Source organism: Labrus mixtus, chromosome 1, assembly GCF_963584025.1.
Source record: "Labrus mixtus chromosome 1, fLabMix1.1, whole genome shotgun sequence".
Lineage (NCBI taxonomy): Eukaryota > Metazoa > Chordata > Actinopteri > Labriformes > Labridae > Labrus > Labrus mixtus.
In genome coordinates, this window is record NC_083612.1 from 15,682,765 (window position 1) to 15,709,374 (window position 26,610).

Genomic DNA, 26,610 nt, shown 5'->3' on the forward strand with positions numbered 1-26,610 from the left:
ATACAATGCAGTGATATAGGCAGTATATTTACCTACATTAAAACAGTGATGCTAATGCTTTTAAAAAAGTAAAAACAATATCCTTCATAAAAGCACCAAAACTGCCTCTTATTTCACCACCATTGTACTTCAGTAGTCACACTTGAACTTGACATCATCATTCTTATCACACTTGTGCTGTGGAGTCACATTAGTCCTTTGTGTAAAAAGGATGAGGGATGTAATGAATGATGCCAATGAATTACATCTTTGGAAATTGAAGAATTGTGAGTTTTTATTGACAGTAGATTTAAGTAACGTTTTTGATTAAACTCTGAATTAACACATTTAGGCTACTTTTGATAGCTTTAATTCATTTGACCAGAATTAGACTTGTAGGCCTACTTTTAATTGGGGTTATTAACATTTTAAATTGTGTAAATCTTGACTAGTCAGCTGAATAAAAGATAACTTTTTTTTTTAAATTCTTTTAATTCTGTGCACTAGTTTGCAGTTCATTACCTTAATGTTATTTTTCTGTTATCTGACAACCTGCATAACGTTGATATCTACTTTGATATTTCACTTTTGGCCTCTATTTGCTGCTTTTACTTGGTTATGTGAATGGAAGTCTTTAAGTCTATTTTCGCCTTAGTAAAACTTGTTCCGTCGCCACTGTTAATTTGTAAAGTATCCTAGCTGGCCTATTGGGTCTAGTGATAGTCAGTAAAGTAAAATACTTAATGTAACCCTAATATATATCTATCACTGTGTTTATTTGTTTGTTGGGGCCATTTTGTTCAGTCTAAATAAAGGTCCGTGGCTCAGTCCCAGTGAAAACAGTCTTCAGCGGCAGGAATGCGGCTTCCAGCCCGGAGAGCAGCAGCTGCTCCTCCGTCAGACGTGACGTCGCTGCTCCCCCGCTGAAAAACTTCACTCGGACAAAGTTTTCTATGAAGAGAACAAACAGCGAGCCCTAAAGTACTCTCTGTGACCAGGAGCCTCGGCATGTGCGGACATTTGAACTTCAACATTGCATCCCGCCGTCGAAATGTTCATACAGTGGTTTCGTTTCATCGACTCCGTGGCTGTTGTGGCGACTATTTGTGCAACAGTGTTGTTGGCGAAAAGCTGCATGTGTGTCACTGAGAAGGACGATGAGGTCCTGGAGAAAAATCAGCTCGAGGACTTTTACAGTAAGTTATTTTATGTGGAGCTGCAGCTAGACCTGTGCCCTCCTTTTGTTTTAATGTGAGTGAACTGCAAAATAAGCCAACCATCTGCTGTTAGTGTGTTTTATCTTCAAACATGGCACAGAATTACATACGTGTTGTACAGTGCTCTGGAGGGAAAGCAGAGGGAACTTCAGATCTTCTCTTCACTGTGCCCACAGGACGTGATGTGTCCTAATTGGTGGTGAATGGTGTTAATCAATTCCCCAGTTTCACGAGGACCCACCTTAACTTTTATTAAAGTCCCCTAGTGGCCTCTGGAGCATAGTTTGAGCAGCACAGCTGTAGCTTGGCTCTCTTCACCTACAGTAGCTCCTACCTGGTACACAGGACAACTCAGGAGCTTCCCTCTGAAAGTTAAGGTGATGAAGAGAAAACGTGAGATCCTGCTTTTCTGACCCCTTGATGAATTAACTCAATAAACGTATCTTAAAAGTGAAATGTGAAGTGTGCAGATGCTACTCATCATGCAGTGATACATTGAGTGAACATCTGGTTTCGGTAGCCATGCACTGATTGTTGTTTGAAAAAAAAAAAAGTACAAGAAGATGTCTGTGTTTGACCACACACTAAATCATTCTGATTCATTTAAACCAATGAATTGATATGTTTATTAGTTTGCTATGATGGATTCATTACGAAAGTTGTTCAAACAAAAAAAGCTCAGTCTCTGACTCCAGCTACGGGTCTGTTCATTGTCACTGTAACATCATTCCTACATTTTTTTGAACATAACTTGCTGTTTGACTTTGAGCAAAAAAGTCTAAAAAAAAAAAGCCCTGTTATATTCTTAAATCTCATGTGAGTAGTTTTAGCTGGTTATTTATGAAACAGATCTGAAAAAAGATGCCTCTATCTGAACTACAAAAGAAATGCGACCATCAGCATAAAGATTCACGTTTTCCTTATTATCATTATTATTTCAGCACCTGAAACCATTGCTGCACTGTAGGTTGTCAGATGATGCAATTAACAGGCAAGCTGTGGAAACCAATTTCTTTACGCTGGACATTAAAAGGCAAGAAAGCAGATGAGACTTTTCTTTGATTAAAAACCGCTTCTTACTGATGAACAGAACAAATCAGCAAAGAGAGGAGAGGTTCCTCTTTGTCTGCCAGAGCTGCCAAAGTCAACACAAATATCCCGTCCTATCAGATTTAAACACCTTTTTCATACACAGTCACCTCACGTTGATCTCACACAGTCAGGCTTTTATTATTGCTGTAATGATAGAATATTGTTGTTATGGTATAGTTCACTCTTGTCTAATCACAGAGAAAGGAGGATATCCGGACACTGAAAATACACCCCTGCTTATGCAATGTTTGGGTTACATAGATCTTCAAGTTCGTCTCAGTATGAATGTGCATTGCCTCTTTAAAACAATCTTTCCAACTTCTTTACTTCACACATGGCAATGAGAACATTAGATCTCTCTGATTTTCTATTGTGACATGCAATTGAGAGAATTCCTGCAACTGTTTTCATCAGTTCCACACATCCAGTATACATTCAGAGTATACAGCCCTTGTTTTGTTAGGAGATCCAGTTACAGTGACCTGAGGTTCCCTTCAGGCCTTTATGCATATTTGATGCTGCTCCATTTGTTGAAGAAACACTGAATCCAAACAAATCCATCCATCTTCCCCTTTCTATTTTGCACTTTAACACTAGAATTTCTCACTTCATCCGCCGGGTTTCTCAACCCTTTCTCTCTGTTCCTCCTCGTCTGCTCCTCTCATTCTCTCCCCTTTTTGTCTCTCTCCCTCATTGGCTGTTTGGGGGTTACTTGATGTTGTCAGAGAAGTTTCTCTGCTATAAGGAGGATTAAAAAAAAAAAGTAGCTTATATCTACAATGGCCCTGAAGATATTTTCTAATCGGACCCTGCTGCACATTTTCTTTATTTACACCTGGTATTCATGATGCTGTCACAAATGAACAGCTCAAAGCACAGCTGTTCAAACCTGGGCAGATCACTCTTCTCTGCATACTTCTCTGGTGACCGCTTGTGATCAGATCTCACTTTATGTAAATGAGCACAGAGCCTCATACAACCTCATTAGCCTACATTAAATGTCATTACAGACTGAAGCGTTGACATTCAATAAATAATATGAGATGATACGATAAACTTAATGTCCCTTCAAGGAAATTTGTCTTGGACCCCAGTGCTGCACACATTTACTGACTCTACACTAGAATTAATACATAAATAAGAATCCACATTTGTTTCACACTTTGTTTGATTATGACGTTACTCTATAGTTCTGTGGACTATCAGTGAAATATTAAAGTTGATTTGCCGCCTCCAGATTCTGTTAAGCATGAAAAAACAGACAGAGCAGCACCATTGACACACAGTTTCAAATTATGAAATGTTTATTATAACACTGAGCTTTCTAATGAAAAGTGAACTGGTCATATCTCCTGATTGAGTCATTCACAGCTTGTGGAAAGGTATTTTATGCAGACTTCAAAACTGTGACTTGAACATCTGTGCCGGCTGGAAAAAGAACTGCCTTCTGTTGCTTTAGTTAAGGATTCATTGTCTTTAAAGGCAGCAATGGCAGGCTTTTGTGCTCAAGTTGAGGTGTGGCAACATCTGGCTAAAATTGTGCAAAGTGCAAACATAGTTGGTTGAGCGTTTCTGTGTGTGCATCCATAATGTTGCATCATTTTTGCTCACACGTGTTTCGATGCTGCTGGACGGGCCCAGGTAATTTTGGCAGGGGTGAATCATTTCACAAAGTTCAAACCTGTGTCCTTCCATCTCTTTCTAGAAAAGGGTCTGTTCATCCTGGAGAGCGAGCCGCTGAAGCGCTGCATCAAAGCCGACCGCTCTAACCTGGTGATAGAGGACTGCGAGCGGCCCACGCGCAGCATGCTTTGGAAGTGGGTCTCCCAACATCGCCTCTTCAATCTGGGCACCAGCATGTGCCTGGGCCTGAACATGTCAGACACCACGCAGCCTCTCGGCATGTTCGAGTGCGACCTCAGCGTCCCCGTGCTGTGGTGGCGCTGCACCAGGAACGCTTTGAAAGGGGCTCTTCATTGGAAGGTGGCTGTGACCGGACGTTTGGTGGTAGTAAAGAAAAACTCATATCATTTCTGGAAACGGTACGGCACCCCCAAAGAGGGGCCCTGCTCACGCCCATATGAAGGTAACATACCCCGCATGTCACTTGAATTCAAATATAACATGTCTTTAGTGACATTTAACACAGTTTCAAAAAAAATACCTGGTGTGTTTATTTACAGAAATCCACACTTTGCTGGGAAATGCACATGGCATGCCCTGTGCTTTACCCTTTAAATACAACAACAAGTGGTATCATGAGTGCACGACCGAGGGGCGTGAAGACCATCTTCCGTGGTGTTCTACGACCACTCGCTATGACGAGGCAGAAAGATGGGGCTTCTGTCCTGTTCAAGGTAAAGAGGACACAAGACACTCCAGAGTTGGAAAGGAAACTTGAATTCACTTAAAGGGAACCCTGCGTATACCAACATGTTGACCTTGGATCAACACTGGTATCTTTGACATGTGTGTTGTACAAAATCATACACTAGATTCATAAATTTAGAAAAAGATTTGAAATTATAAAGTCACACGTCGGCAGCCATTGTTTTATACACTGCCATGCACCCTGGGTATTGAAGTCAAGTGGCTGCATCAATCTTTTCCGCCATACACCGCATGTTAACATGATCCTAATGGCAGTGGCAGCGAAGAAGACAACAATGAAGAAGTTTAGATCAGAGTGAATACAATCAGAGAGGTGAGGAGGCGAGAGTGGAGGTAACACGATGATGTCTGTTCAACAACTGCTCATCAATGCCGACCGAGAGAGAGAGAGTGAATACCTGTTATCAGCAATGTTTCCTGGCTCATCATTCCGTGGTATCTGTGACGGCAGCAGCAGGACATGTAGACTGTATTTTTACATGCAGGGAGCAAACACACTGCATGCACAATGTTCAGTTCTCTGACTACTGGTGGTGATATAAGACCGACTTTGATTGTGGACAAGTCATGGAAACGAGAAAAATTGAGTGTTTTTGTTTGCGTCAAAAACACAAAAGTGGCAACATGTTGTGCTTCAGATCAATTGACTGACATTGCGAGTCCTGCTATTTGACCAACGCTTCCGTGCACATCGCAGTTGTGATGGTAAAACGCTATATCGTTAAGCCCTATATTGAAGTATAAAGTGTCTTCTTTTGCTCACGTTTTGCCAGTGTAGGAATAAAATCTGACGTTTGTCACTTAGATTGAATTAGGCTATGACTCAAAACATACATTTTCTTTTTTTTTTCTATATTGGGGCATTTTTGCCTTTTATTAGATAGGACAGCTGAAGAGAGACAGGAAATGTTGGGAGGTGAGAATGGAGGGATAACATGCATCAAAGGGCCGTGGTCGGAGTTGAACCCATAGGCTGCTTTGGCGAGGACTACAGCCTCTGTACACAAGGCGTGCAACATTACCACTAGGCTATCTGTCGCCCCAAACCATACATTTTAAAGCTTTTAAAATGTCTAATCTTTTTCCTCTCTCTTCGTAGTATTTTGAACATCCCTTGTTTTAAATGAAAAAAAAAAGAATATATAGCAATTCTGATCAAAAAACCCCTCCAGATATAATGTGAACATATTTATCATATACATTTTGTTGTCTTTTTATCTTCAGCATGCTAGCCTTTATTCTTTATTGCTCTTTGCTCACATTAACTTTATGATCCCTGAACTCCTCACCACACCTGGAGACGTGCATGCTGACGCATTTCCCTTTGTTTAATCAGTCGCTTTAATTTATGGCTTTGTTTACAGATTTCAGTTGTGAGCGTTTCTGGGAGTCAAACCAGGAGCTGCGGGCCTGTTACCAGTTTAACCTGTACACCATCCTCACATGGAGTCAGGCTCTGTCTACCTGCCAGGCTCAGGGGGGAAATCTGCTCAGCATAACCAGCCTGGCAGAGCAAAGGTACATCAGAGGTAGGCATCAGGTAGAAACCACACACAGGGACCAAAAGCTGCTGAATATGACATGTTACATAAACATTGTAAATCCATAGAGAGAGCACTGAGACTCTTTTCATTTTTAAACCAGACACTAGGAAACATTTTGTTTGTCTCCAAAGTCAGTGACTCATGAGATTGACTTATTATATACCAGTAACCTATTTTCCACTGAAAGCAGTTAAGTGATTTGACACAACATTACTGTTATTGTCTGTTGTGGTAGATCGACTTGCAAGTGTTGGAGCGATGGTGTGGATTGGACTGAACCATCTGAAAGGTGCACAGGGGTGGCAGTGGTCTGATGGAGCCCCTCTCTCATTGGTTAATTTCACCACAGGTACTGATTTTTGTTCGAGGGAATCATCTTTTTACTGGGACTGTGAGGTACTTTTAAAAATCATTTATAATAAGATTGTTGGACCATAAAAAAACCAATGCCAAGAAAAACACAAGGGTAAAAAAATAAATGTGTGACTTCAGTTCTCCTATCACTGTGTTCTCCTCAGCTCTGCCTGCAAGCCCGCTGAAGGACAACAAACAGTGCGGCGTTTACAACTCGGCCTACGAGGGTCACTGGCAGAGTCTGTCCTGTGAGTCTGCTCTGCCGTACATCTGTAAGAAGACACCCAACGACACCCTCAGAGCTGAGCCACTAGGTGAGAGCATGAGCACAAGACATACTCACAAACATTACACCTGCAAGCAGACTGCTCCTCTGCATGTTCAGAGGTGTCCTGGTGGGGAGAAATTATGAGTCAGTGAAGCTTTTTTGGCTCTTTTAGCTCTTGGTCTGAACATCTGCAGTGCACATGGGGAGTGAACTTTTGACCTTTCTTTCTATTGCACCGTCGGTGGCTAGACCAAAACATCGTCTGCTGTGAATCTTGTGTTTAGAAATGTGTTATTCTCATCTGTCCTGCGCTGATTTCTCCTCCTTCTCTCCTCTCCTCTCCTTATTCTTCCTCCTCTCTCAGGAAACTGGCAGTATATCAACACAGAGTGTGCTGATGGCTGGTGGCCTCATAATGGTTTCTGCTACCGGCTGCTGACAGAAACAGAAGCAGGGAGCTGGGAGGAGTCAGCCCGGGCCTGTGGCTCTCAGGGGGCAAACCTCACCAGCATCCGAACCCTGTCCGAGCTTGAAATGCTGCTAGGCCTCCTCGCTAACTGTAAGGAGCAATTAGATAAACAAATGAAACTCTCTTTGTTCAGACACTCTTTGAGTATTGTGTTGTATTGTTGCCAGATTCTGGGGAGAGTACAGAGGTGTGGATCGGTCTTTGGAAACAGGCATCGTCACCGACTGTAGAGTGGTCTGATGGCTCCCCAGTTACTCTCACTCTCTGGCACCAGTATCACCCTCCTCACAACCTGTCGGATGCAACACTCTGTGCCAAAGCTGACAGAAAGGTTTGTCGCTCCATCCATCTTTGTTTTCTTTCTGCATCTCCCTCGATCCCACTTTCCAAGACCAACACAGATGGCAGACGGCTGTTCAACATGAGTCTGGTTCTGCTCGAGGTTTCTGCCTGTTAAAAAGCTGTGTTTCATGCCACTGTTACTTTGCTAAATGTTGCCAAGTGCTGTGCTCATGGTGGATTAAGCTTCCTCCCATAGTCCAAAGACATGCTTCCTGGGTGAATTGGAGCCTCTCAACTGCCTGCATGTGTTAGTGTGACTGTTTGCCTGTATATGTTACCCATTTGATTGAATGATGACCTTTCCAGGGTGTACCCTGCCTCTCGCCCAGTGACAGCTGGGATGGGCTCCAGTCCCTTGAATGGTATAAGTGGGTATAGATAATAGATCAATAGATTGATGGCCTATACATTTTTGGACTGAAAGGCACAGGTACCGGTAATTATTTTGGTGTAGTTGCACATTACCATTTAGTAAACCATTCTCAGGATTTGAGAATGGTTTTGATTTCACTATTATTATACTTAACACAATTATACTTAATGATTATACATAACACAATGAGCAGGATTTCATTGTAACAAGACCTCCAAATGTCCTATCAAACTGGGGATACTGCAACAAAATCTTATCAAATTCTGTGTCATGGTTGGATTCGTCTAGGCGACCTTCACATGAAAAACGTGACAATCAGGTCTCTAGAACCAGAAGAGATATTTAAGACAAAAAACATATATCTTATTTTAGTAACTGGAAATATTTTTAAAAAATGTGGTGGTCATAACATTTCTGCCTTTCTTCTGGCGATGGATCAATTTCTTCCACATCTAAGCCCTTTAAAATGTTAGTATTATTTATGATATGCTCTTCTTGTAAACTGTTTAATCCTTTCACAGGAAGGTACCTGGCTGTTAGCACCATGTGCCGAGCGGCTGCCCGCTGTGTGTCGAGGAGAAAGCCAGAGTCCAGCTCTTCATCCCGGAACCTGGGACGAGGGTTGTCCTGAGGTAAGAACATAAACATGCCAAGTCAACATGTACTCAATGGCTGAAGAGTCTTTGAGAGAGACAAGGAGGTCTTGTTTTCCATAGCAGCTTTAGTTATGCCCTTAGCAACAGAAGGGAGTCAAAAACACAACATGATTACTCTACATCATTTAATGTTTATTGACTTCTGACAGGATTTTAACCACAATACTGGTTTCAAAGCAATTTAAAGTACGAGGTGTGGCAGTCAGTTTTCCATGAGTTACTGATAACTTAAAGTGTGTTTCAAATTAGCAAAAAGCAAAACCCCCAAAAAACGGATTCTTAGTTTCTCAAAAAGCCATCATTCTGAAAAATATGCAAGAAAATCAGATTTTTTTGAAACACTCATATTTAGAGAACATTTTTTTTATATCCAGCTGAGGTTAAAGTGACTTTTTTGTAGCGCTGTCGGGCAGATTTTGTGCTGTGCACTGTTACAATAGCTCCATACAGACCAGGCATGCACCAGGCAGAGACACACGCCGGCTGCAGTTCTGAGCGAGTTACCCCTTCAGAAGCACAATGAGCTGATTCACTCCACTGCTGACGTATTGTCTGGTATTCATGTTGCTCCTTGGCTCTGTTTACAAGAATATCAGACTTCTGAGTCATCAGGCTATTTCATGCCCAGGATCATGAGCCCAAAGAATGGCCCTGAAGACATAATGTCAGCGGACATGGCTCAACCAGTCTTGGATACTTCCTGCCCGGGTTTTAGCAAACAGAACCATATTTTCCACCTTTGTTGATTCATTGTCTGTGTTTTACAATCGGGTTATGCAGGTAAATATGGATTTCCCCCCAGATGCCCTGGTTATTGTAGAAATCTTGGGTCTTGTTTTGTGTTTGTATAGGCCTCTGCACCCCAGTATAGGGATGGTGGGGGGTGAATAGGAAACACAGGGGAAGGATGGGGGAGGCAAATTGATACCACTTGTCAAAACAAAACCCACACATGATTCAAACAGGCAGATCTGCATACACAAAGACTTCATTATACTGAACGTTTACTTACACACAGAATAACCTTTACAACCTGATACGTTTCAGTAAACTTTCCAATGTGATACTTTAGTTATGTTTCTGCTTGAAAAAAAACTTGATAAACTTAAAAACATATTATTTTAGCAATGGTATGACTTTACATGTTGGTCAGCTGGCCTCCGAAAATGTTTGTCCATTCTCTCACTGCTTTGAAAACATCTCAGCAACTCTCAGATAAACTGACATAATATTTAGCTCAGATGTTCATGATGTGGATGAAGTTCATCTCTTATCCTCTTCTATCATGATCAAAGTCAGCAGGTTGGCTCTTTGGTTTTGAGTGAAATATTTCAACAGCCTTTAAATGGATTATCTTTAGATTCTCTACAGATATTTAAGGGACCCAGGATACAAATTCATATAAGTTATGTGATCTCCTTTCTTTAAGTCTTGAGCTGGCATCAGGTGAAAACTTAAAATTTCTTTACGAGCAAAAACTCGCTAAACTAATTTCATTCTCATAATCCTCAGTTTTGCATTGATTCTGAAGCTTATTAGCAAATGTAGCTGCGAGACTATGGAAGTGAAAATGAGTTAATTAATATAAGGCCATGAGAAAAAATGTTTCATGTAAACATTTTGATGCAGTCATGTGTGCTATTACCTACCTTCAGACTAACTGGTAACTGTTTTGTTAGGATAAAAAAAAGCTTTTTGGTTTTATTTTCGATTCAGAAGAAACACGTTGCTAACACAGGTGTTGTGTTAAACATTTAGAACAGTAGATCGACAGAAACACTCTTTCTTATATTGTGCAGGCTTCACCAAAATCATTATGTAAGTATCGTCACTGTGAGCATATTATTAGCATGTCTATGTTAGCATGCTGGTGTAAGCATAATGCTCACAGCAGCACTCAGGCTGATGCAGTCTAACAGAGTCTCAGCGTGGCTGTAGATTGTTGATCTTGTTACTACAAACCAAAGTTTAATTTAGTAAAAAAAAAGACACCATTTTCTCAAGAATTAATGTTTGTTTAATGAAGAGCAGCTTTACAAAGATGTGACATAAATAATGACTTGGCAACACTGGGACATAAATGAGGATCTCTTAAATCAAAGAACCTTTATTCATGATCTTTTTTTTTTAATCATAGCAATATTTATTATGGTAATATTGGAATGTGCATGCATTAGTTTGTAATTTTCCTTTATCTCTCTGATGAATGTTACTTGTTCAGTATTTTGCATAACTATTTCTTCAGTCATTGAAGTCGTTATATTATTTATGCTGTAATTTTTAAAGTCCTAAGAGAATGAATTAAGTTCACCGATGTGTTTGTGTCATTGACGTGTGAAGAAAAAGGATGGAGTTTGTTTTTAGATTTTTGTTGTTGTTGATGTTTCAGGGCTGGAAGCGGCACGGTCACTCCTGCTACACAGTGACGAGCCATGAGCAGAGCTTTGACGACGCAACGAATGAATACTATTGCCAGGCTCCTCTTCTTACAATAGAGAACAGGTGGTTTATGAGCAAATGATTTGTTGAGACTCGCTTCAAAAAAAGAAACTTTTAGTTATCAGATTGTGTGTCCAGTAGAGCGTCTCTCTCCTTACCTGTCCCGTGTTCTTCGGCATGCCGGCAGGTTTGAGCAGGCGTTTGTGAACAGTTTGCTGACTGCGAATGGTGCAGACAACGGCAAGTACTACTGGATCCGCCTGGTGGACTTAGTCAAAGGGGGAGAGTACAGTTGGATTCCTCACAACAACACTTACATCAATGTCACCTTCACTAACTGGAACAAACACCAACCAGGTACCTAGTTGTTAGGAAATATCTGTTTGCCAGTAATCGATCACTAAACTGTGATTGTGTTAAGTTTGGGATTTGTTCCTGAATCTCCTCCACCTCACCTCCTTCACCTTCTCCCTCGTTTCTTGTCTTAGTCAGCGCCGAAGGCTGTGTTGCAATGTCAGGTGGCTCTGCTTTGGGTAAGTGGGAGGTGAAAGACTGCAAGTCCCATAAGGCCTTCTCCGTTTGCAAGCAGAACATCAATAGTTACCACAGTGTCGCGCTGCCAGAGCACCACATCGACGCCTTCGCCCCCTGTCCTCCAGGGTGGGAATCGCACTCTGGGCTGTACGACTGTTTTAAGGTAAGAACATGCTTATATTCTATCGGTCCTCTCTCTATCTTTTTTTTTTTTTCAGCAACAAAGCTACTGTAATATCCACTTTAAACACTAGAATTTAATTTTGGAAAAGTGAAATTGAGTAGTTGAAATTACTAAAATACTACAAATAATAGAACAAACATAAAGATGTCACTTTCTATTCAAATCTAGTGAGAGTGTTTGTGTTCATGTAACTCTCAGCTCACTCCATGTGTGGCTCCTCTAGGTGTTCCACGATGAGAAAGTCCTGATGAAGCGTTCATGGGTGGAGGCAGACTTCTTCTGTCAGGCCCTCGGGGCGCGGCTGGCCAGCTTCTACCACTATGAGGAGCAGGTGTTTGTTAAGCAGCTCCTCAGTACCATGTTCGAAGGGTTGGTACTGCCCTCTGGGCCTCGTTAGTGCAGGAATGTTATGGGAACTGATAAATGTGTCAATTGAGGTGTTTTGCTTTGTGGTTTTGAGTGCATAGAGCAGCATTTGCAGGTTTTCATTATTGGCTTTTGAAGAGAAATTGGGGTTTGGGATTGTTTTATAATCCGTCTAGATGATTACTTTCTTGCAGGGAAAAAAAACAACATCGACAGGAAAAAAAAAAACTCAGAAAAGGCATTTACCCAGGGGAGTATCCAGGGGGGTGGCCAGGGTTGGCCTGGGCCCAACCATGAAATCTGATTGGCCGCCCCAGGGCTCACCCCACACTCCTAAATTCTGATTGGCTTTTTTGCTTTGTCTGAGGTGTTAAAATCAACTATTTGGGCGATGTTGTAACAGGCTTGCTTTGCATTTCTTTATGGTCCATTTCCTTAAGTAATTACCAAAAAATGTTCCTTTGTATAAACATTTTCTCTTTGAGTCCTTAAATAATTCACCTCAGAATATTTATGATGCCACATGGGATGATAGTTTTTAAAGTTAACAAATAAACAGTATTGTTGCATCTTTAAGAAACGTCAGAGTGAATAGTTAAGTAAATATGAGTGGAGATAGAAAGGGTATAGGAATGATTTTCAATTGTATGTGCACACAAATTTCAGGCCACCAGTCTGTAAGTCAGTGCCCCAGTTAGGCCACCCCATTCAAAGAAGACTTCTTTTCTGCACCTACATGTACCAAAGTAATACACTTAAAAAAGCAAGTTTCTTTATTGTAGTTGTGAACAGAGGCGAATGTGCTACAAGGACAAAATTATTTTGTAGAATCAAAAAGGCAGAACCTTATTGTTGTAATTTGAGAAAATGTACTGATCAATCCAACTACAAAGGACAGATCAGTTGGGCTTTTGGCCTTATGGAGTTATACATAAGAGTGTTACAACACAATGTCTGCTTGTATGAAGCATTTACAAGCAAATAAAGAGGTCCAAATGTTCCAGACATGATCCCTGGATCATGACACATTTTCTTGCTTCAATTCAATGAAATAAATCAATTTGTCGGGTGTGTTACTATCTACATAATACAGCCCAAATCTTCAGTTTATTTGATCCATGAAGTATTCTCCAGTATGTCCAGTAACATTTCAGACTATTAACACAAAATACAACTACAGTTGGAACCAGTGGAAAAAAACACTACATAGAATAAATACTATTTTAGGGCAACCTATGAATTGAAATAAAGAGATGCTATAAACTCCTTTTTACTGCAAACTGACAGATATTTTCAATAGGAAAACATTAAAAGTCACTGTGAAGTTTTTAAGATCTCAAATGAAAAGTGACGCGTCTCTATGACCTATATAAGCAAACAAGACCAACAGAGAGAAGACCGGTCATTTGTTAGTGGTTGTAATTTTTGCCATGGGAAACACTCACGTTTTCCACCCAAAACATCCAAAATAAATTATACATTTGCCTTTTACTAGAATTCAGGATGAGATTTTCTGTAAGAAAACACTACCTGGACCCATGCAGGACAAAATAAAAGCTTTGTACTGCTTTGTCCACAGGGGGCACCAAATTCAACTCATACTGAAAGTTCCTCACAAACCTTAGTTTCTGTACTTAGTTTAGTACTCATTTAAGACATTTGATTTGCTTAGATGAACTTGTCTTTTTGTGTTTTCCCTCCTTTTTAAATTTAGAACTGAGGCTCGCTGGTTCTGGGTGGGTTTAAATAAGAGAAACCCTGAGGACCCTGGAGTCTGGGAGTGGTCCGATGGTACCCCTGTAAGTACATGTTCACATACCTGACACAAATCGAATGTTTCCATTATTATATAGTCTTATTGGTCTGTTTTTATTCAGGTGATGACGTCGTTCATAGAGGATAAGAACGATGAGGATGACAGGAGGGACTGTGCTCTGTACAGTGACCTCACCAACGCGCTCGTGCCGCAGCCCTGTGATGCCAAACACGAGTGGGTCTGCGAGGTGGCCAGAGGTAAACACTCCAGCAGTACCACTGAACACAGGGACACATCAGCACTGCATTAGTAATACAACTCTGATTTATGTTACAGGTTATGAGCTGATCAAACCCTATTGGTACACTGAGCGTGAGTAGCATTTTCATTTACTTTATTACTTATAAACTCTGTTATGATAGATATTTTTGATGTCTCCCCTTAAATGTAATTAAAAAAGCAAATCATACGAAAACCAGAATTGAAAAAGTCTTCATTTCTAATGATAGCCGAGTTCCTCTACATTTCATTTCATTTCATTTCAAACCTTTATTTATTCTCGAAAAGACACTGAGGTTTCCCTCAATTCCAATGCCGTCGAGATTACAAGCACAGTAAAACAAGCAAAAACACAACAAACACTCAGAATCTGTGACAAAAACCACTGAGATCATTTAAAACAGTTACAATTTGAAACAAAGTTGTTGTTGTCAAATTCCTAAACTCTGGAAGAGAGGGAAAAACTCCGATCCTTAGAGTTTGCTGGAGGGCGTTTCTGCGAATTTGGGGCATCAAAAGAAAATGCAGTTTTACCGAGTTCAGTAAAAGCTTGAGGGACTTTAAGAACGAGCCAATCAGAAGAACGGGTCATGTAGGCGCCCGTATTCCACTCCAACAGGTCTGTGATGTAAGGTGGAAGTTTACCAATAAGAGCCTTAAAGATATATAAAAAACAATGTTTGTTGCGCCTCTCTTCAAGAGAAGGCCAACCGACCCTCTCATACAGGTCACAGTGATGAGTGTCAAATCGATCACCAGTTCTAAACCTGAGGGCGGAGTGATATACGGCGTCCAGAGGCTTCATAGTTGAACCTGTAAATGTTCTTGAAACCAGCTAGCTGCATTTAACATGAACAGAAACAACATACTTTTGATTCCACTTGCAGAAACCAAAGCTGAAACCCTTTCATTCCCTTATTATAACACCTTTCTCTACACCTTTTTGTTAGATGTATTTTCTTGATCTTGTTTTTTTTAATCTAAAAAATAATTTTAAAACTGCTTCTTTTATGAAGATGTGCATCCAACATGTGTACATAACTTTAATGTAGTTCTCTCTAACTACACAGTCATGAGATAAAACTGATAGTAAAGTCTCTAACCAGAAATGATGCCATCTGTGAAATCTAAATGTACTGTGTAATCCAAACGTTCTTCATTCTTTCTACTGTACGTTAGCTAAGTGTTAGTACATGATGGGAAAAGCATCTCTCAGTATTGATGACTGGTAAACCAATCACTTTAACCATAGATTTATCAAAAATAGAAGCATACTTAATTGTTTGCGGGGCTTCATTATTGTCTCCTGGTTCCCCCCCCCCCCCCCCCCCACAGAGAGCGAGCCCTGGGTGTTTTACCGCGGCGCTGAGTACCTGCTGGCGAAGCAGCCCTTCGACTGGGAGGCTGTCTCTCTGGCCTGTCAGATGATGGGAGCGTACCTGCTGTCCATACACTCCAGAGAGGAGCTGCACTTCATCAAGGAGCGATTGAAGCGGGTCTGTTTTTCCACCTGCTTGTAAAAAAAAAAAAAAAGATTCACAGAAGTTTAGTATCACCACTTTGCCATACATGTTGAATTTCTGGCATTTCTTTTTTGGGATTTATTTTATATTGACAAATCACATTTATAAGCGTTACCAATACTCTCATCTTGAAACCATAAATGCTGGTTTATGTTCCATATAAAACACACTGTGAGGCATTTGGAAGTATTTCAATTTGATAGAATACTGTCTTCGAGTTAAAAATCAAGTAGTTTAACTCACCTATCATTCTCTCATACCTCGATGTAAACAAAGGGAAAATGTACTTTATCATGGTGCAAGTTCTCCCGCCATCTAAGGCAGTATCATAAAAGTGAGGAGCATCTCCCATGAACACTTTTCGTTTGTTTGGCAGATGGCAGGAGTACATTTTCACACCACAGTAGGAGCGCCAAAGTCATGACTTAACCAGACTCTGCTCCTTTGAAAGGTCCACTGAGCCCATTCTTAAAAACGTCTGCATGAGCCAGGGTAAACTCTGCCCATAAACTTGTTCCTTATAGAAACTCAAGTGTTTAAACACACACACACACACACACACACACACGCACACACGTCGACAAGCTACAACACACCTCATATGTGGACACTCTTATGCTTGAGTGCCCCTACACACAGGGAGCAAGAAAGGGGCTGTTTTGGGCAGCAGCTTTTTGGGTGACACTAAAGAAACCTCTTGTGTAGTTGAGGCTTGTGAGGGGATAAAGGGAACAAAACAAGGCAGTGAAAGAGAAAATCACGAGCCAAAGAGCCGGCCTGAATAGTCAGTCACTGTTAGAGGGGCTCTGAAAAGCCCAGTGTTTGTAAAACAGGGTAAAGTGAAGTTAGTTCTTTTTCATCTCTGTTCATTTTAATACCTCCTCAGCTCTCCCTGGGCCCGACCGACTGGTGGATCGGCCTGTCCATCCCGCAGCCTGGAGAGGATGTCAGGTGTGTGTGTCTGTTTTGCAGTTGCAAAAAAAAAACAACAACCTTTGACTGATTCTATAAAAGCAGTCGACTCTTTGTTTGATAACTTCAGTAAAGACATGTTAGAGTAGTTTTACGTGAGGTGCCTGTCTCCCAAAAGCAACTAGCTTTGCATATGAACTGCAAACACAATTTATACCATTTCTTCAGTTTAAGATCAATAAAATACATCTTTCTATTTATCTATCTATCAAACGATGGATGGACCTATCCTTGGATTTGAGGCACTCTTTCAGTCAGGTCAGTCAGGGAGCTGGCCAGGTCTGCAAATTTCGGATTTGTAGCCTGCCAGCCAAGAACTGCCTCCCCTCTTATGGACTTTAAACTTGGACAGGCTGCAATTCCTGCTGTCCTGTCTACCTGTGGACACACCTGCCCGCTGCTGCTGTCCCTTTATATACACGTATTTTATGGCAATGTGCTTCTTCCTTTTCTAATCACATTTTAAGGAGATGAGTAATTGCCATAGTCAAAAAATTAAAGTTTATGCAGTGTAGCTCACTTGTCTGGATTTCAAGTTATTGGAAGCTGCAGAGAGAGGAAGCTTATGATGAGTTTGAAAGTAGTAGACCAATGACATTAGCTCGGACTGTTGTTCGATGTGATTGTGTGTGTGTTTGTTTGCAGGTGGAGCGACCACACCAGCGTCGACTTTCAGAACTGGGCAGATGGAAGTGACCCCAGGAAAAACGGGATGTGTGTCACGATGTCGTCTTCAACAGGTTAGCGAGTGCACGTACAGAAACACACACTCGTGCATGTACGGTTGAACGTGCTGGATTGAGTTAACGGTTTCCTGGTGTGTTCCAGGGAAGTGGTCGACCAGTAGATGCGGCGATCTCCACGGCTATGTGTGCAAGAGAAAGACTGTGTCTGTGGTGGAGTCTCCCAGGGAGCCGCACTACATTGGAGGATGTCCAGAGAAGTGGCTCTACTTTGGACACAAGGTTTGGACACACACCTGGACATGAAAACACACAAACACACACACACACACTCCATGTTGTAGCAATGTATCAAAAACTCTCAAGGAGTAAGGATTGATTTTTTGAGCGGTTATTTTGAAGTTGCATGCCCTCAGTAACTGTTTTCTCAGTTTGCCGTATGAAAAGTTCACATTTTAAATGACTGGGAAAGAATTGTGTTGTAGTGGCTCATTTAATTCTGTTCTTCTACAAAGATCAGTTTCCAAAACACAGTCACTTTCTTCACCCCCAGCTGCCTCTGGGGTTGGAGCAGGAAGTTTGTGTTTTCATTCACTGTCTTTGAATCATGTGGAGTCAGTGTCAGTTGAGTCATGCTCACAACATCAGGATGAACCCCTGCTGATGATGCTCCCGCTGAGTCAACCACAAAAAAAAAAAAAAAGAGCATAAACCAGCAGATCATCTCTTCAATATCAGCACTAGTGTCGGGTCTCGAACTTAAGTTCATAAAGTGACTGCATGTGTAAATAAAGATAGGTGCAAGAACCAATACATCATTTGCCGATAATGACTTATCTCAGCGATTTATGAACCAAAGAGCCACGTTAGACCAGAAGAAAAAACTTTGGATATAATATTCAAGTCACTTGTAAAGCAGGACTTTGAATATAAGTAGTCTGTAGAGGTATCCTATTGTTTTGCATGATTTTAAGGAAGGAACAGTTTCTTCCTTTTTTTCATTTTATGCATTTTAATAGGGTTGACAGAAAAAAAAAAGGGGGAGTGGGGGAAATATGAGACATTAAAAAAATGTACTGAACCAGAATGAAAATTAGGCCAAAAGCAGAATCCTGTGAAAACTAGTCAAAAAGCATACATTTAAGTTCCTTTTCAGTCGAACTTCAAGGTCTATGAAAAAAGAAGTCAATGCCTTGTGTAATGGTAACTAATGGTGTGATAATAAGAGACGGGGTTCATCTCATCCTTTTTCTGTTGACCCAAAAAAAAAACAAATGGCAAAAACAATTCAACTTGACCCCTTAAAACGAGAGTCCTTGTGGTGACATTTTGTTGGATTTCATGTGTGTGATTGTGTTTTGGTAGTGTCTCCTGCTACACCTTGTTGATAACCCAAAGGAGGGAAAGAGTTGGAAGGATGCCCTGTCCATCTGCTCGTCATTCGAAGGCACACTTGTCGCTATAGAAGACGAGATCGAACAAGGTATAGAGGCAAAGTGAAACAATGTTCAATTCAATATCCAAACAACCTCAGACAAGATCATGGTGCCATTGGTCTCCTCCTCACATACTGTTGGTTGCCATGTCAGTAAGAAAGCTGCTCTAATTTTTTACAGTTTTTACTCCTGTTGTCATGCCGTTGTTTCTGCAGCCTACATCACCATGTTGCTGCAGGGAAGCTCTGTGGGTGTGTGGATTGGTCTGGGGGATGAGTACACAATGAGATGGACCAATGGGAAACTAGTGAGCTACACCAACTGGTCTCCGATTGAACCGAAGAGCTATATCACCGTAGGTTTCTGTGAAAGCTTAAGGTTGACCTTGCCCAATAACGTTTCTTGCTAAACCTTAGCTCTCTGTTCGCAGTAAACACATTCAGTTTCATTTTGATAACAGGATTTTTTTTTTTAACCATTTTCATTTTCTTTCTTTCATTTCTTTAAACAAAATGGAAAACCACAAAAAGATTTTTGACAATTGGTGTGAACACATGTATGTGATCAAACTAGTAACACTACAGTGTTTTACTTGCAGGATCAGTTTAAAGATGTATAAAAATCATCCCAGCTTTGCCTTTGTGAATGGGCTTGTGTGTGCGTATATTGATAACATCTACTTCTCTGACCCTCCAGGAGGATGACTGGCTCAGTGGATTCCTCGGTGAGCCGTTGTGTACTGTTCTGTCCAACAATCACAACTTCCACCTGACAGGAAAGTGGTACGATGAAAGGTGCAGCGAGAGTGGGTATGGATTTGTTTGTCAAAAACCTCAAGGTAAGATTTCCTCAGTTTCTTTATCTTTTGGTTTGATTCTGTCACTATCACCTTTATTTCCCCTCTGAATGTTTTTCTCTTTGTTGTTGTGGCAGCTAGTCAATCACAAATATAATACGCTTACATTAACACCTTTAAGCAATCCCACTCTAATTCTCTTTTTGTCTTTTTTTTTTGTCTTGTCACAGATACATCCAAACCCCCCACCCACTCCTATCAGTTGCCTCTCCCTGACAATATTGAGTACAGAAGCCGCAGCTACAAGGTTGTGTCTGGCAACATGAGCTGGTACGACGCCATGCATATGTGCATAGAGAATGATTCTGACCTAGTGAGCATTACAGACGCATACCACCAGGCTTTCCTTACTGTCCTTGTCAATAGATTGGCAGTCCCCCACTGGATCGGACTCTACAGTCAAGACGTATGTATCCTGTCGTGCAATATGAACTGTATACCCTTGTATGTGTGTATGCTACTGTATGTGCCTGTGTTTGATGTGGAAATGTGTGTTTGCATGACATGGGGGAATAGGGCCTGGCTCTATCCTTGAGGTGAAGAAGTCTGTCCACAGTCACCTCTAAAGCTCTTTTATTGAAATGTTATATATGTCTATTTCTAAATTGTTGCAAAACCCGAGTGTGAAAACGACACATTGTAGCACTAATTCTTGGATAGAGGTAGTAGCTTTCTGAGTCTCTGATCATGGTGGCAAAAAGGTCAGAAAAGTGTGCAAGACGGGGTGGTACACTTATAGTTGCCCCGCTTTGTAGTGAGCCAAGCACAATCAGGCTTCATGCTAAGCTAACTAACAAAACCTCTTTAACAGACACGCCACACAACAGAAAATTTCTCATACCTTTCCTTTACACGCACGAGATACATTTAAAAATTATTTCTTTCTTCTTTTTTTTTGCATAGTTTGTGCATGTTGGCATGTCACCAGCATCTTCAAACTGCCAAATGTGGCAGATTCACACATTGCAGACACACAGAGCTTATGGCAGTACAGTACATAGTATACAGCGGTGTCATGCAGAACTTGACAGAGCGCCAGCCTAGAGGTTTTTAAAAGTTCAAGAATTGTATTAAATTAACTACTGTTGGCATAAAAGGGAAAGTTACAACATCTCTGCAAATACTGTCTCAATTCTCAATTCCCCCCAGTTAACTTCATCATTCATTTTGTACTGTATATACCCCCTGTTTTTATTTTTATTTATCTTATCTATTCTGTTTAATGTGTATTTTTGAGCTTTCTTGTCTGTGCTGCTGTAGCGCCCGAATTTCCCCTCTGGGGATCAATAAAGTATTATCCTATCCTATCCTAACAATGCAGTCAGAGGTTAGTTTAAATGGACAGACTATTACAAGAAGTAAATCAAGATGGTTTTGAATCCCTCTTAATATTCAACCTGCAATGTCTGGGGAAAATCAATCACATAAGCAATTTAAGTATTTGTGTGAAGATTCAGCTTGAATGCTTTTCACCCTGCTGTGCATGCAGAGATTAACATACTAGGCTGCAGTAGCTTGAGCGTTGTGTGTGTTTTGTGTTCCTCCACAAGTTTAACATCTTGACTAATACTTTGGTATTCGTGCCTCTTACCAGAGTGGCATCAACTATCAGTGGACAGATGGCAGTGACACAGTGTACACACACTGGGACTCAGCCGATGACGACGTTGTGATGGGAGAGTGTGTGTTCATGGACGAGAGCGGAGGCTGGCGGAGAGCCGACTGTGAAACTCCGCTGCCAGGAGCCCTGTGTCATATCCCCCCCCCAAGTCAGTGCTACTACAGTGATAATCAAATATTAGAGCGCTTACTCTTTAATCTCTTCAGCTGTTTGACAGAGTATTGTTATTTACTTTCTCCTGCTCTCTCTCACAGGCAGTAAACCATTTGTCTCCTATGAGCTTGTGTGTCTCTCCTCTTGGGTGAAATTTGGACATGGCTGTTACAACTTTGAGCCGGTGGTGCAGAAACTCACATTTGAAGAGGCAAGAGAGCACTGCAGACACAGAGGTAAGGATTCATATGGTTTATTGGGACTATGAGCCAGTGTAAGCCATCAAAAGGTGACGTGAGAAAACTGTAAACCCCAACGTTAACATCAACAAGTGGTACTCAAGTGCAGTCAACAAAAAATGACCACACAAATATCCAGGCTTACCCTGTCTCTCCTTCAAAGCCAAAACAAAGTGAACAGCTGAATGTGATTCATATAACCACTACATTACTGACAAAGTTCTGGTGAACCTGCACCCCCCCCCCCCCCCCCCCCCCCCCCACCTGTGATAGCAGCAGTTATCTGTAAACAAAACTCTAACACAAATTACATGTGTAATAATCCTACATGGTTATCAATTTTAGATTTATAATTATTGATAAGGAAAAAATAAAGAATTGGCTTCTGCATAACCTCTATCTACTAGATAGAATAAATACTCCCCCTACAGGCCAAATAGAGGAGCTGCCCCGAACAGCACTAGGATTGAACTAGTTCATACTGAGGTTAATGTGACCTGCAAAATCCTGCTTTGTATCTTATATTCTGAACAGCTCGTGTGTTCATTTACATTTACGGTGTGTTACCGTACTTGATACTATATTTAAATGCTGTGTCTGCTGAGTTTAACTTTGAAGTATGAACAACTAGCCTGGCTACAGGCAAAAGCACCAGCACCTCTAAAGCTATTACATTAACAAAGATTTTTTTTTTTTTTTTTTTAATCTGTACAGTGTAGTGGTTAGGGTTGTAATGTGCCGTAATCTTTGTTTTTTACTTGAGTAAAAACGTTCTGTTATCTGGAAACATTACAAAGACAACGAGGCAGAGCCAGGCTACCGGTTTCCCTGTTTATGGTTTATTTAGCTAAATGCAGTTTATCGTCTTTCCCTTGGAAGGGCAGTGAATGCATTCATGTTCAAATCTACTCAAACAACTCCTTTAAACTGCACAGTAGTTGTGTAACTAATGTGCTACTGTCACTTTGTAGTCAACACTTCAGATGTCCTGACCATCGAAAGTGAGACGGAGAACCGTTTTGTTCTGGAGCAGCTCTGGTCGTCAGGATACCTCCACCAGTCCGTGTGGTTGGGGATATACTTCAACATTGACAGTAAGGATCTGTCCCTTTATGTACTCAGTAGATGGTTGTTATCCCCTGCGGTCTGATTTCATTATATGTTGGCATCTATTTTGTAGCTGACTCTTTGTCCTGGGTGGACGGTTCACCTATGGACTACACCAACTGGCCTAACAAGGCCCCGGACTCCAAGCTACTGACTACAGACGCCTGTGTCACCACCAGGGTGGTTGATGGTTTGTGGCACCTGTCACAATGCAACGAGCGGCTCGGCTTTGTCTGCAAAACTGTCTCGGGTGAGATGGTCTGGGGATATTCTGGATTTATATTAGGTCCTCTGTGTTGAATTTATGCAGCATGTAAGAAATATTTGTATTTTCCCCTCAAGTGTATTCCTGTTACCCAGGTAACAAGGCCAAGGGGTTAGGATTAAAGGGGGAAATAAACTTAGAAAGAATTAGCAGTAACTTTGTGGTAGGTTAAAAAAGTGAAGGATAAAGAAAAACAGATGTGTTCAGGATTGGTGTTCAATTAATTGTTCATACAGATACAAGGTGGACTAAACAGTCTTTTTTAAATTGTGGCTGCACAATGTTGGAACACAAAATGATAAACCTCTGGAAGTGGTATTGGATTATATTTTCACCTATCTGAATATCTCAGATGATACATGACAAGTCTTACTGAACTCCACTGTGTTGTATTGCAGAAGAAGTTACAGAGGTGGAAGTGGAACCCATAAATAGTAAGTATCATACAGTACACTCATATATAAGCTCAGTGAGTTAACAGCAGATGATATACAGGGCTGAGAATGATTCATAGTTTACAAAAAATAGGATATAATGTGATACATGTTACAAGCATGCATGTGCTTCAAACAAAACATGACTGGCCGGGTATGTTTCAGGTCTTCATCATGGAGTAATCCCGGCTGCGGTATTGGTGGCCGTGCTGATCTTTGCCCTGCTGGCAGGAGCGATGTGGTTCATGTACAAGAGGAACGCTTCTCGATTTCAGGGGCTCCCGACTCTCGGCAACGCTTATTACAGACAAACCAGCTCGCAGGCTACAGACTCAGATGGAAATGTGCTGATCACAGATCTGGAGGCTCACTCAGGAGAATAACGCTCAACGTATCTGCATCTTTCTAAAGGGTTCTCACCGTTTCACCGCCAGGTTCGAATGCCACGCGACACTGTAAAGCACTGTGACTCTGACTCCTCAGGACAGTGGTGAGATGATGAAGGCAAACAATTGTGTCCTCAATAATGAGATTGTTTTTCAAAGGCATTTCTCTCTAAGTCATTCAAATGTTTTTAATGAGACAGATTTTTGTAAAGGTGTTTTTGTGTGACACTGAAGAACCCGATTGAATTCTAGTTGAACCAAGTTCCCATTTATGAAGGGGCTGAAGAGACAGTTGTTAAAGAAGAGTTACAAGGCATTGATGTCATTATTCTCTGGTATGAGGATTTATAGGCTAATAATAATAATAATAATAATAATAATGATAATAGGTAAACAGTCATCAAGTACAATATTTTGGTTGATAAAGTTTTACTTAATAAGTTTTCAACTGGTGAAGGAAAACATTCATCTCCTTGTCATGGTCAAAAGTAACTTTCTTAATTCAAATAAGCAGATTCATGACCAAGTAGAATTTTTTTTAAATGTAACTTTGTACATTTCATTCACAATTCAGGAGTTGTTGGAGCTGCACATGTGGTGCAGCATTCTTGTCAGTATTACTTTTGTATTGTTATTGTATTTTTTAAGTATATATGCTGTAAATTGAGTTTTTTTTTCCTGTATGTTTATAACTATTGGAATATGTCTAAGGCTACAACTGAGGATTGTTCTGTCTGCTGATGCAAAGCGTGTTGTTAGATATTTTTATTGCACAATTTTCCTTGTGTTTTAATGAGTCAAAGTGATTGCATTTTAAACAATAAGTCTAATATGAGGGAGGAGCCAAAGAAATGAGGGAAATCCTCATGAAATCTCCCGTAAGTTCCCTTCTTCAGTAAGTCAAAAACATACTTCTTTGAATCTGATAGGGCCGACAGAGTACTTCCACTTTGTGTGTGCTCATAATTTCCTCATAGAATATTCTTATTACATAATAATGAGATCAAAGATTTCATGATGTATTAATTTCTAACTTTGCACTCCCTTTACCCTCTAAAGCTCTGCAGGCCTACTGTTTGCAGTGTTGGTCCATTGCCTACAATGTATGAGTTCCAATAAATACTGATATGAAATACTTCAGGCTGGTTTGTGTTGTAGTGTTTTACCGTAAGTCAGGAGATGTTTTGCCTTTTTATTGATTTCATTATTTTATAGAACGTCTCATAAAATGGCTTCATGTTAACCAGAACAACAACAACCATGGAGACATGGCTATTTCACAGATGACTACATATTGATGCTGAAGACATAGGCCATTGTTTTATATTTTATTTTTATAATGAGATATGAGAAATGAGATAATTCATCTTTTTTGTCAGGACCTCCTTGGTGCGGTATCTTTTCACATTAAAGCTTTAACTGGCTTTAACCACAGAATGTCAGTATTAAGGCATGCACACAGATATTCCCTGCTAAAGTCAGTGCTGAGAACTCAATTTTTGAGAGCCTTGGTATAGAAATAATCATCTCAGGTTTCATTGATTAAAACATAAAACATTCCAAGTCGATAGATGGCCTTTATAAATGTATCAGTGTTTGGCATTAACCCAAAATGTAAATATGAGAGAGCAAAGAGAAGCAGTATTATCGACAGATTATCTAGCAGCGTCTGACATCATGGTGTACAATAATTCATTATTAATAACAGCTGCTACGTCTAAAAATAAAAGCTCTGTGTAAGTCAGGGGTGAACTACTGTTTGTTGCATTGGGGACTTCCATTGGAGTTGCTTTAGAAAAAAAACACCACACGTCTGTGATTCAGTTGAAGGAAACAAGCGTGTGGGCGTGAACTGGATATACGAGATAATTTCCGGGCATTCAGGGACTTTGATGGGAGGGCTGGACAGTAAAGAGCAATAACACGCGACGGAAGAATCGTAAAGAAAATGGTTCAGGCCTTCAAAATTAAAGTTTTACATAAAAGTAGCCTACATGCAGACGTATGCAAGTATTTAATTTACTGAATATTTGAAAGGCTCTCCACAATGGAAAATTATTCTTATTATATTAATATAATATAAATTCTTATAAATTTAGCATAAAATAACTCAAATAATACTATTAGGCTTAGTAATTCAAAGGTAAGGCCAAGGCAAGAATATGATGCAGACACTTTATGTTAATCATGCGTTTCTTGTCCTTTGGTGAATCCTGATTTCAAATGAAGTATCCAATTTTTATTTTTTCAAGTATTAATTATTAGTATTTGTGATTTGTAACGCAACATTGAAATCGTGATTTTGACCACAAAGTTGAATATTGTCTAAATTTTGACTCGATATTTTATTTTCTTGTTTTTTTTTTCTTTAATATTTTTTTTAGCCTTTTTTTTTTTCAATTATTTCCCTGAATGAGTTGATTTAATTTCTTAATGTACATTTTGACTGGAAAATATGTAAGGTACTAATCCTATCGCTGATTCTGAATATTTTTAAGTTAAGTCACAGCGTAAGAGTGACTGTTTTAATAAACATTGTTAATAACAATCTGTCTGTGTATCTCATACGTTTTGTATGCATAATGTAAATAATTTATTTAACTTTAGTATCAAAATAGTCTTACTAAGTTGGTAATATATTTGATAAAGTATAGTTCTCATGTATGTCCAAAAAAAATTCCCAGCCCTAACC

General features: G+C 40.3%; 1 protein-coding gene across 1 annotated transcript; it reads left to right on the forward strand.

Moving 5' to 3' along the window:
* Positions 1-836: 836 nt before the first annotated feature.
* On the forward strand, positions 837-25,056 carry pla2r1 (phospholipase A2 receptor 1). The gene is made up of 30 exons (XM_061035401.1): positions 837-1,175; positions 3,994-4,374; positions 4,472-4,645; positions 6,044-6,208; positions 6,459-6,572; positions 6,742-6,891; positions 7,210-7,404; positions 7,482-7,645; positions 8,551-8,661; positions 11,075-11,187; positions 11,312-11,481; positions 11,613-11,821; positions 12,066-12,211; positions 13,923-14,007; positions 14,086-14,221; positions 14,301-14,336; positions 15,579-15,739; positions 16,653-16,717; positions 17,384-17,478; positions 17,567-17,703; positions 18,787-18,904; positions 19,073-19,212; positions 19,554-19,695; positions 19,884-20,119; positions 21,308-21,482; positions 21,589-21,723; positions 22,698-22,820; positions 22,907-23,083; positions 23,497-23,532; positions 23,698-25,056. The coding sequence occupies exons 1-30, from the start codon at positions 1,031-1,033 to the stop codon at positions 23,913-23,915; spliced, it is 4,452 nt and encodes a 1,483-aa protein (XP_060891384.1). The 5' UTR covers positions 837-1,030; the 3' UTR covers positions 23,916-25,056.
* The last annotated feature ends 1,554 nt before the right edge of the window (positions 25,057-26,610 follow it).